Source organism: Vipera berus (genome assembly GCF_964194415.1).
Source record: "Vipera berus genome assembly, chromosome: 4".
NCBI lineage: Eukaryota > Metazoa > Chordata > Lepidosauria > Squamata > Viperidae > Vipera > Vipera berus.
In genome coordinates, this window is record NC_138206.1 from 75045674 (window position 1) to 75057854 (window position 12181).

Here is a 12181-nt window from a genome sequence, read left to right on the forward strand (position 1 = left end):
CAAAAGGTATCACTTTAAACTGGAAGCTTCCCAGGGGGCAATTGAAGGCGGTTTTCCATTAGTCCCCTTCTTTAATCCGGACTTGGTAATAAGCCTCCCTTAAATCCAACTTTATAAAAACTTTCCTGTTTGCCAAGTGGGCTAACTTGTCCTTCATTAAAGGGAGAGGGTACATGTTCTCTAGGCTGACAGCTTTTCACCCTTTAAAATCCATGCATAATCTCAGCGACCCATCTTTCTTTTCTTTGAACAATACGGGGGCTGCTACATAAGATTTTGCTGGTTGGACGAAATCCTGAGCCAGGTTCTTATCAATATACTCTCTTAACTCCTTCATCTCTCTGGGCGTCATGGAGTACATTTTTGGTTTAAGGAGCTTGGCCCGAGGTAAGATTTCAATAGCACAGTCCATAGCCCGTTGAGGGGGGAGGAAGTTGTATTCTTTCTCACTAAACGCCTTGGCTAAATCGCGGTATTCAATTGGGACAAGCTGGATTCCTGGCATCTACTCTACAACAGCCTTTAGTGTTTCAGGATGTTCTTCCTGATCCTCATTTATGGTATAGTTCCTTGTATCAGTGGTGGTGGCTGGGGGGAGGGGGGAGGGACCTATCCCCAATCTTAAATTCCTCACTCCATTCTCCCACCAGATGGTTGGGTGCCACTTGTTGAGGCAGGCCAGACAAAAAAATTACAGGTGACAGGAACCGTCTCTTTTATCTCCATCTGCCAAACCTCTCCTTCAGCTGCTTGAGCGAGGGACTATGGACTGTGGGCTGGAACTTCCAGTCTCTGGAGTTGTCCCCTCCAATCGATCCCTTTCTCTTCTGGTATGCCATGGATGAAATCCCCTGGGATGGCAGCAACAGGAGTTCCTCTTCAGCGGCACAGAAGTCCTCCTGCGCTGAGGGGCAGTTTGGCTTGATAGAGGTCCACTAGGATTGTAGTTCCTCCTTGCGGTACCAGTTTCCCAGGTTGGATCAATCGAAACTTTGGCAGAGCCCCTGCCAGTGACCCCTCCTTGGTGGCTGGAGCAGCTGCTTGCACTCCAACAGCTGGAGTTCCATTGCGGCTAGCAACGGCTCCACTCTTTTCCTCCATCCTCAAATCTTTGTCGAGTCTTTACCACTCTCCCAAAGGATGGGTAGGTGGTAGGGGCCCAGCACCCCGAAAGAAACTAACGTTTTAAGAGACTTGGTTTGATGTCATGGTTCTGACAGACAGAGACGAATAAAACAGAACTCTGAGGCTTGAGAATTCCTCAAAGAACATGTTTATTACTTACGAAGTATTGGCACGGTCAAAAGTGAAACCAAGTCTGCATACATAAGTAACAATTGCCCAATTACAAAATTACATGTTCCACTCACAAAACTATGCAAGCAACTACGTTCCCCAATATAGTTATTTGGCGGGCTTTTATGCAATGCCCAGTCCCTAGTCTTGGGAGCAGCAGATGACCTTGGTTCCCACAAGACAGAAAATTATTTTGACTAACAAAGCACCTGGGCAACCTCCCTCCCTCCATTCTATGTGGCAACCTAGAATGAGAAGGAAAAGTGGCTTCAGCCATGCTCATTGTAGAGTTGACACTACCATTTGACTTATTGTTTTGGACTATAGACTGAAATATGAGTTTGGGTTAGTCTAAGATAAACCATAAGGACATATTGTATAAGCCTAATCCATTATTTCTGCTTTCTTTGCTCAAAAGAATATTTTTCAATGTTAATTTATGCCAAGGAAGAGCATGTTGAAATAACAAAAAGGTTATAAAAATAAAATGATCTGAGTTGAACTTTATTTTTCAGAGTTTGAATTAACATTATTACCCATTATTTCAGTGATACCTTGACTTAATGGACCTCAGATACAATGGATATTACTATACAGACTTCACCCCCTTTGGTTTGGTTTATGACTTGTCTTGTGTATCAAGGTTTTACTGCATTATGATGATGATACAGTAGCTTGGTTCTAATATGCAAAAGTGCCAAATATATTGGTTTTAATATGTTCACAAGTTTAGGCAATTTAGAACTATAGAAATTTACTACACGGTATTTGTGCTGGTGCTTCCAAAAAAAGCTCAGGAATGGAAGAAATAGAAACCACCAATGACAGTTTCAAATGAGATTAATATATGATTCTTTTATTACTCCAATACAATTGGCTTTTTAATTATTTCCAAGGCCAGTTCAACATAATTGCTTTTAAATCTTCAAGCAGTATAAAATCATAGTGTGTTCCAAAATATTATTTCATCTCCAGTTCTTTGGAATGATACTGCTTCTCATTTAATCATCAATCAAAATATATGAAAAACATTTATTATCTTACAAATATTTGTTAAAGCCCAATAGAACAATATTGCTTCATCAATTCAATAAAGTTATTCAGTAGAGTAGAGTTATTTTAATTTCTCAACCTTGGCTACTTTAAGGTGTCTGGACTTCAACTCCCAGAATTCCCCAGCCAATATGTTTAGCTTCGGAATTCTTGAAGTTGAAGTCCAGACAGCTTAAAGTTGCCAAAGTTGAGAAAGACTGCAATAGAACCTTTCCATCCATAGAACCTTCTGATGTTATGATTCAGAATAATATTATATTATTTTACTGTGCAAAATTTTACTGTTTTTATGATTTTGTTACATTTCATTATGAGGTTCCTATAAATCCTATTAGCAATTTTGTAAATTTCTTTATGCCAATTGGAAGCATAGTGTCTGTATCTTATCGAAGTAGGAAAAAACCAGTTAAGCTATACTGGGGATAAATAATACTGTCAAACAAATCAATTAACATAATATTTATTTTAATCTACTTTAGGTGATTTTGTTACCTCCAATAAAATACATTATATTCTTAAAAGAACAGTAATTACCTGACTCCTGGAGGTAACGATAAACCAAGAAATTCACTTCATCGCTGGTTATGCTCATCTTAGCCCCACCTCAATACAATGAGGCTTGCAAGAAGTGTGATCCACGCTCTGTTCAAAGAGGAATAATCAGAAATATATCTTTTGATTGCAATTAATTTTAACTTTAATTTAGAATTTTTAAAGGTAAATGAGCTGTTATTCTGAGTTACAGCTGCATTTAATTGAAATAAACATGAATTATTTAATTGACTGAAAGGTTTAATTGTTGGGTAAAATATGTGTAGCAATAGTAAGTTGACCATTTTGAATGAGATTTTCATTATTTATTTTGAAACTATTCACAAATTTAGATGGTTGTCTCTGTAAAATGAACCCACATACCAGAAAAACCAAATATTGCAAGATAACAGTCAGTTTAAAAGGATCCATCTAGAACAATATGATTGGTGATTCTGCAGCTTATATTTTTTTTTAAAAAAAATTGCATTACAAATAAAATATAATTTTTAACTATGACTATGAATCCAAAGTATATCAAATGGCCTTTAAAATACAATATATAGTCCAATTGTTCCAATGTCTATGTTGCACTTGGACCATTCTCATCACCAAGTTACACCACAATGTTAGACAACAGAATGGATTCTTTACAAATTCTCTACATATATGTGCATACATGTCTCTCCGTTTTGCACTTAGGAAAACATTTATTCATTCAAACTGTTCAGCAATTCCTTCTGCTTAAAGTGACACCTGCTACTTTAAGCTATACTAAGCTACAGGTTTCCTTGAAGCTAAAGGTCAGACATTAGTCTAGCAGATGTCTGTGCATTATTTATGTGAACTTTTCTTTGGAACTATTTGGTGCTTTTATTTCAATGTTGTCATATAATCTATCATCCATACAGATTGAATTCCCCCTGCAGTTTTACAATCATGGTAAATTAGAACTCATCTTCCTAGGTATTAATTATACTTACTGCAGTAATTTGTACTTTGCACAATAGGGATAGAAATTTGCTTTTATTTCCTTCTATTGTATTTCCTAACAGAAAAATATTTCTGTTATTTCTGTTATTTTCAGTAAACGTTTCTTTGGAAAGGACATGGATTACTTTATAATTAAAAATGATTAAAAAGTCCATGTAGAATATCCAATTGTAGAGAAATCTGTAATATAGAAAGACATAAATGCATTCAGTGGCAAGACAGCTAAAAATTGGTACATTATCTCTTTTAAGTGTTCTTAAAGCTTAGTCCACATTATTCTGAAAAAACTCTTATCAGAATAATATAAGAAAATGACATTTTTAGTTCTGACAGCAGATATATCAATGACACTAGGAATAATAATTATGTTACAATATCAATATCACACAACCACAGGTAATCCCTGAGTTAAGAACATTCCCTTAGCGAACGTTCGAAATTATGTGTTTATGAACAAGTCCCAAAATTATGAATATTGCAGTACCACTGCAGTCGTTCACCCTTATGAATGACCGCAGAGGCACTGCAACATTCACCCTGACTATTCCCACCCCCTGCCAGGTCTCCATAGGCACTAGGCCTGTGGATATTAACCTTGCAAAGATTAGAGAGGCTTCAGTTTCTTAGCCTGTTTCGGTGCTTCAAGTCTTCAGTGCATTCGCAGAAAATGGAGGCCTAAAGTACTGCAAGATCATGTGATATCAGTAGTGCTAGATTTTATGCTACTGATCTTACGTGATTTCACGGTACTTAAGGACACTATTCTCTGCACACGGAGGCCTGGACAAGATCTGTGGCAGGCCTTCTGGAGGGAAGGCCTAAAACATTGAAACTTTCTCTCCATTTGCAAAGCCTTTTGCTATCTTTACAAAAGGCCTCTCCCGCGAGAACGGAGCCCCAGTTTAGAATAGAATGGAGCTGGAAGAGACCTTGGAGGTCTTCTAGTCCACCCCCCTGCTCAAGCAGGAGAACCTATACAATCTCGGACAGATGAATGTCTAGTCTTAGAAATCTCCAATGATGGACCGCCAGTGATGCACACATCGCCCCTGGCCTCTGTTTTTGCCAGCAGAGGCCTTCAGGCAAGGCCTATGCCACTGAGAATGGAGCCCCGGATTCACCTGCACATGGAGCACTGGCCTATTCCACTGAGAATGCATCCTGGCCTGTGTTTTCACTGGCAGAAGCCTTCAGGAAAGGCCTCTGTCGGTGAAAACAGAGGCCGTGGATGATGCGCACCTCAACTTGGGGCTCCATTCTCAGTGGCAGAGGCTTCAAGGAGGTCTTTGCTGCCAAGAACAGAGGCTTAGAACAACGTATACTCCCTCTGAGGGCTCCATTTTCACCAGCTGCCGAGAACAGAGGACCAGAGCGACCGCGCACTCCCTCCACGGGCTCTGTTTTTGCCAGCAGAGGCCTCAAGCCATAGGCGTACAGGTGAAACTCGAAAAATTAGAATATCGTGCAAAAGTTCATTTATTTCAGTAATGCAACTTAAAAGGGGAAACTAATATATGAGATAGACTCATTACATGCAAAGCAAGGTAGTTCAAGTCGTGATTTGTCATAATTGTGATGATTATGGCGTACAGCTCATGAAAACCCCAAATCCACAATCTCAGAAAATTAGAATATTACATGCAATCAATAAAACAAGGAGTGTACATAGAACAATATCGGACCTCTGAAAAGTATAAGCATGCATATGTACTCAGTACTTGGTTTGGGCCCCTTTTGCAGCAATTACTGCCTCAATGCGGCGTGGCATGGAAGCTATCAGCCTATGGCACTGCTGAGGTGTTATGGAAGACCAGGATGCTTCAATAGCGGCCTTCAGCTCTTCTGCATTGTTCGGTCTCATGTCTCTCATCTTTCTCTTGGCAATGCCCCATAGATTCTCTATGGGGTTCAGGTCAGGTGAGTTTGCTGGCCAATCAAGCACAGTAATCCCACAGTCATTGAACCAGGTTTTGGTGCTTTTGGCAGTGTGGGCAGGTGCCAAGTCCTGCTGGAAAATGAAGTCAGCATCCCCATAAAGCTCGTCTGCGGAAGGAAGCATGAAGTGCTGCAAAATCTCCTGGTAGACGGCTGCGTTGACCCTGGACTTAATGAAGCACAGTGGACCAACACCAGCAGATGACATGGCTCCCCAAATCAACACAGACTGTGGAAACTTCACACTGGACTTCAAGCATCTTGCAGTGTGTGCCTCTCCATTCTTCCTCCAGACTCTGGGTCCTTGGTTTCCAAATGAGATGCAAAAGTTGCTCTCATCAAAAAAGAGGACTTTGGACCACTGAGCAACAGACCAGGACTGTTTTTCTTTAGCCCAGGTAAGATGCTTCTGACGTTGTTTGTTGTTCAGGAGTGGCTTGACAAGAGGAATACGAGATGTCCAGGATCTGTCTCTGTGTGTGGTGGCTCTTGATGCACTGACTCTAGCCTCAGTCCACTCCTTGTGAAAGTCCCCAAAACTTTTGAATGGCCTTTTCCTGACAATCCTCTCCAGGCTGCGGTCATCCCTGCTGCTTGTGCACCTTTTTCTTCCACACTTTTCCCTTCCACATAACTTTCTATTAATGTGCTTTGATACAGCACTTTGGGAACATCCACCTTCTTTTGCAATTACCTTTTGAGGCTTTCCCTCCTTATGGAGGGTGTCAATGATAGTTTTCTGCACAACTGTCAGGTCAGCAGTCTTCCCCATGATTGTGATTCCTACTGAACCAGACTGAGAGACCATTTAAAGGCTCAGGAACCCTTTGCAGGTGTTATGGCTTAATTAGCTGATTAGAGTGGGATACTTTGAGCCTAGAATATTGCACCTTTTCACAATATTCTAATTTTCTGAGATTGTGGATTTGGGGTTTTCATGAGCTGTAAGCCATAATCATCACAATTATGACAAATCACGGCTTGAACTATCTTGCTTTGCATGTATTGAGTCTATCTCATATATTAGTTTCCCCTTTTAAGTTGCATTACTGAAATAAATGAACTTTTGCACAATATTCTAATTTTTCGAGTTTCACCTGTATAAACACTTTTCGGCCAGAGGCTGAAAGCTTCTGGGGGCCATTTCATGCGACTTCAGGCACCCATCCGCTTTTGCAGAGAATGGGTGCCTGACTTCCCCACGAGATCAAGGCATCCAGAAGCTTCCAGTCTCTGCACGAAAAGTGTTTGCATATTAACAGGAGGCTTGAAGCAATGTGATTTCACTGTCCCACATCTCCCTTCAGCATGCAAATGCTTTTCTGCGCTGAGCCTGGAAGTCTTTGGAGGAAACTCACTGATGCTGCCTGCCGTTCCAGAAGTCAGAGAAGCCGTGCAGGGTGTGCTCATCCTGCTCCCTCTGGGAGCAGACAAAGAAATAGAGAAGCTGTAGAGGAGACAGATCTTCACAAGGTAAGTGATCCGGCCTGGCAGGATGGGGGGGCAATGGTGGGGACCCAGGGGAAGGAGAATGAGGTATCTCAGTGGGTCAGGGGAGGCCTTGGGTGGTCTGAAGCAGATGGCCTGGTCCATCACTAGGCCCCCATGGCCTTCCCCACCCTAAGATATCTCGTGCACTTAACAAGCTGGGCATTTGATTAGCACACGTGTGGGCGGAAACAGGGAGTGATCACCTTCAAGATATGATATTCACTCCTACGAGTCCTCGAATTACAAATGGCATGGGCAGGCTCCATTACGTTTGTAACTTGAGGACTACCTGTATATCACAGCAAAACAGACATTTAATTGGAAAGAACTTACAATGAACCATTTGTAAGTCTAATAAACAATACCAATTAACATATCAATTATATCTTCATATTTATTATTTCCATGTCCAAAATACCCATTTTCTGCTGCTGGTACTGTTTTCTACTATTACACTACTATTGCTACTGATGCCAACCAATACAACTGAGGGTAACAGAAAAAATTGCTAAGATTGACGTTGGCCTATCTTTGGAACAATATTCAGTATCAATGTATGGGAGAATGAGGCACAAAATATACACTACGGCTTGAAAAAATATTTTAGACACAGGTACCTTTCAATGTACTGTTTAAACTCTAACTTATCTCAACATTTTCAGGATTCCTAAAACATCTTTGTTTTTTTCTTTGAGAGTTTTCTTTCTCTGACTGCTTTTCTGAACCATCACCATAGAATCTGCATTATCTTTACTGCTCTGTCTACTGCTTTACAATGATTTTATCAATGTTGCATTGACACTCTTTGATGCCCCCAATAGGTTTTCAATACCTATCAGTGATCTCTTTCTATTTAAGAAGATCATTTTTATCAGAATGCCAAAAAAGCAGGGATGAAGAAAGACAGTTGTTTTAAAACTTTACAGGAAGTATGGATAATCTGTATTGGCTGAAATGACATAAAATATCTGAAAACTCCATAATCATATCAGTCCAAACTTCTTAGGCTGATGAAAACTCCCAAACAACTCTTGAAGCTGCCTTCATTCTCAGTCATCCTCTTTCCTCACACATTTTGTTAACCATACTGAATTAAAGGGCTTACAGCAGAGGTTCCCAACCCTTTGGGTACCAGGGACCGATTCCATGGAGAAAGGTTTTTCCATGGACCACAGAGGGCATGGTTTTGTGTGCTGCCTGCATCCCACAGAGCTTTGCTTGTTTGTGCAGACCACTTGTTGGCATGCTGCAGCCTGGTACTGGTCCATGGACCGGGGGTTGGGGACCCCTGGCTTACAGGGTTATAAAAAGGGAGGTTTTTTAAAACTGTATACTAAACTTTAAAACAAGTTTTATAAAATCAAAGTGTTCTTTTATTAAAAGACAAGCAACAGAGGTGTAATTTATAAATAAAGCATAAGATTCAATTGTGCCAGTAAAATTATTGGCATTTCAAGTCACTGTTTTACAAGTAAACAAACTGAGCACCAAAGACATTGCTGTAGTCAACAACACTCCTAAGTGTGGCTGAAACCAGATTAAAATGCAGTTGAGTAACAATTAAGAAAATAAAATTAAAATACAACAAAACATAAGGTATATTTTAAAGCTAAATAATAATAAATTTAGTGACCAGTAACTGAAATTCCAGGTTTGTGACTTTCCTACATGTTCATTTGATGCAGTAAGATTGCTTAGTGCTGCCCCAGCACAGGTTGAGCAGGAGGACCTTATGTCAGGAACTCTCCCTCAGTGTGAGCTACAACAGTGCCAGGCAACCTTCCTCTGCAATTAAACTCAGGAAGCAAGCTTGGGGTTTTCCTGGACAGCACTGTAGCCAGCCAGCCTTGCACTGGTAACTGACTGGCTTTAAACCCCAAAGCTTCCAACGCACAAAGGAGCCCTTCCCCCACAAAACAGGTTGAATTAGTTTCTCTCTTCTTTTCAAAAAGGCTGAATTTTCCTCCCTCCAAAAGACGTTGCATTCATTTCTCCCTCCAAGAGTTTCAAATAAGTTAAATTTCAGGCTGCAGAAAGTCTATGATCAATGTTAACTTTCTAAAAATTTCAGGTTTAGAATAATAATTCAAGCTTAAATAAGTTCAGAATAAAATGCATCGAAGGAAGGAAGGAAGGAAGGAAGGAAGGAAGGAAGGAAGGAAGGAAGGAAGGAAGGAAGGAAAAAAAATGAAACAGGCAATCTAAATGGTCTTTTGTATAATACTTCCTTTTTCCTTTTTCCTAATTATTTTTTATCACATAAAATTCCCCTGCCAAAAAAAAAGAAATAAAAAAAAATCCTACTTCTGAGATTTAAGAACTTTGGTTAATCTTTCTGAAATATGAAATACTTTGATATTAATACAGTATATTAGCCTATGCAATCAAGGTGTAGAAAAACAGCACCCCCCGAGAAATAAATATTTTGGGGAATATTAAAAAGTCAGATTATATTTTCCCAAAGGATCTTAAAAGGTAGAAAAGCAGGCCCAGTTTTCTTAATAGCCCCAGGCAGAGACCAGGTCTGCAGAAATGCAGATATGATAATCCTATTTGGAAAGGTTGGGGCCAGGAAGCTTGGAGCTGATGAGATTAGAAAGACAAAGACCCCTAAAATCTACATACCCCCACCCAAACTCTAAAGACATGACCTTTAGGACATAATAGGATTAACTCACCAATACCAAAAAAGACACACTCAAAAAGCTCAGGTCAAAGTTCATGCCACAGGAACAGGAAACAACTCCAAACATAAAAGCCCAAGAAGGTATTAAAAACCCAGCATCATGAGGTCAGCTTTCCCAGAGTCACATATCTGTCTGGCTCTGCTCTTCAATAAACTACAACCTTCTTTCTAAAGCAGTCTCCATTTTGCTTATTCCTGGCTTGGACCGGACCCTCATGAAGGAAAGGTGTGAGAACAATTGGATCACACTACTGAAGTTAAAAGAAGTTAGAAAAGTTAGTAACAGTAACAATATATATTTGATTATAATTATGTTCCAACATTGAAAAATTGAATTTATTAATTGAATTGAATTTATTAAATTTATATGCCGCCCTTCTCCCTAAGGACTCAGGGCGGCTCACAACAATAAAAAGTTAAAAACATAAAATACAAAATTTAAAAAAGAATTAAACAATGAAGTAAATACATAACAATAGTCAACTATCCACTTTATGTGACAAACTGTCAAACTTTTGATATCAGTATTAATGGCTTCCATTAATTAGGCTATGATAATATATAGCAATATAGGGATGCGGTGACTCAGTGGGTTAGGATGCTGAGCTTGTCGATCAGAAGGTCGGCAGTTTGGCGGGTCGAATCCCGAGTGCCGCGTAACAGAGTGAGCACCTGTTACTCGTCCCAGCTTCTGCCAACCTAGCAGTCTGAAAGCACGTAAAAATGCAAGTAGAAAAATAGGGACCACTAGGGTGGGAAGGTAACAGCATTCTGTGCGCCTTTGGCATCTAGTCATGCTGGCCACATGACCATGGAGACGTCCTCGGACAAGCGCTGGGTCTTCGGCTTTGAAACGGAGATGAGCACCGGCCCCTAGAGTTGGAAACGACTAGCACGCATGTGCGGGGGAACCTTTACCTTTACCTTTTAATATATAGCAAACAATGGCAGAAACAAAATTATGTGATAGTATCTGTGACAGCTTCATGTAGTATTCATCTAAATAGGAAGATATCATTGATTGAACATTTTAAAAAGATGCACCCAACTGAAAGCAGTTGACATGTCATTTGATTGCTAAAACAGTGAAAACAAATTCCAATTCATATAATATGATGTTAAAATGGTAAATATGTTCAAAAATATTCAGATGAGGTAATAGGAGTACAAATGTGTACTTAACAAAAAAGGAACAAGTACCGGAAGAGGAAGTGCTTAATCTCATTTGTTCGTTGAAAATGTGTCATAAGCATTTTGCCTTCTACTGAGCCTGTTTAAAATTTTCTGGCATAATATAGTACAGGACAAAACAAGGAGAGCACTAAATAAGGCACTAGGGTGCAAAACTAGGGAAGTACTTGCAAGAAAGAAGTGGCATTATAAATTAGATAGAGAGATAGGGACACACAGAAAAACAGTTAAAAATACATTCATCTAAACCAGGGGTAGGCAACCTGACTCAGGAATTCTGGGAGTTGAAGTCCATGAGTCATAAAAGAGCCAAGGTTGCCTACACCTGATCTAAACTTTCTTTCAGTCATAAAATACAGCTCAGTGATCTGAAATTATCTGCAATATTCTCAAAGGAAGAAATAAACTATATATGATAATAAGCATGTGACATATTTTGAAGGAACATGAAAATCCTTTATCAAGATTTGTTAGTACTTATTGTTTAAATATGAACAAAATCTGTTTGCTAGCAGAGAGGTTTGACATAAAATTTATATTTACAAATTATCTCTGGTTATAAGAATGCAAAGATTAAATAGTCAAGAAAGTATCCACCACCCTACTGAACTGATGAGTTGTTAATATATTTATAACATAAAGCTGCATATATTTATTTTCCAAATGCAACTGCTTTATACCATGGTATGCCACACCAGTAAACAATTAAAATTATGTATCCTCTTACCTTAATAGATAGTGCCAGCTATGTTAAAATGCAGCAGCTAATAGAATTGTCCAACTTATTTGAATTAGAATACTTATATGTGTCAAGCTACGAAACCTACTGTCTTTAGGACTGCTGTAATGCATATTATAGCTTGTCTACAGTATTGGGAGGGGGAGACTTTTGGATCCACAGGTGTTCCTTATCAATGGGAAAGCCAAAGCCACTGAAGAGTTGTTTTGGCGACTAAAGTTTTTTCCTCATAATAATTACTGGAAGATATATTGGACAATGTGTTC

At 39.4% G+C, this 12181-nt stretch overlaps 1 protein-coding gene across 5 annotated transcripts in view; it reads right to left on the reverse strand.

Moving 5' to 3' along the window:
* TBL1X (transducin beta like 1 X-linked) overlaps positions 1-12181 on the reverse strand; it is a 298339-nt gene that overhangs the window by 104909 nt on the left and 181249 nt on the right. For 2 of the 5 annotated variants that reach the window (XM_081327458.1, XM_081327455.1), the window contains exon 3: positions 2884-2991. The exons of 1 other annotated variant lie outside the window; for it this stretch is intronic. Coding sequence is in view for 3 of the 4 variants with exons in the window: in XM_081327455.1 (XP_081183581.1) it covers positions 2884-2941 (58 nt within the window). In the remaining variant the exon portion in view is untranslated. Of the gene's footprint in view, positions 1-2883; positions 2992-3863; positions 4054-9977; positions 10164-12181 lie in introns of those variants that run through there. 2 more of the 5 variants (XM_081327456.1, XM_081327454.1) reach the window with 2 other exon arrangements.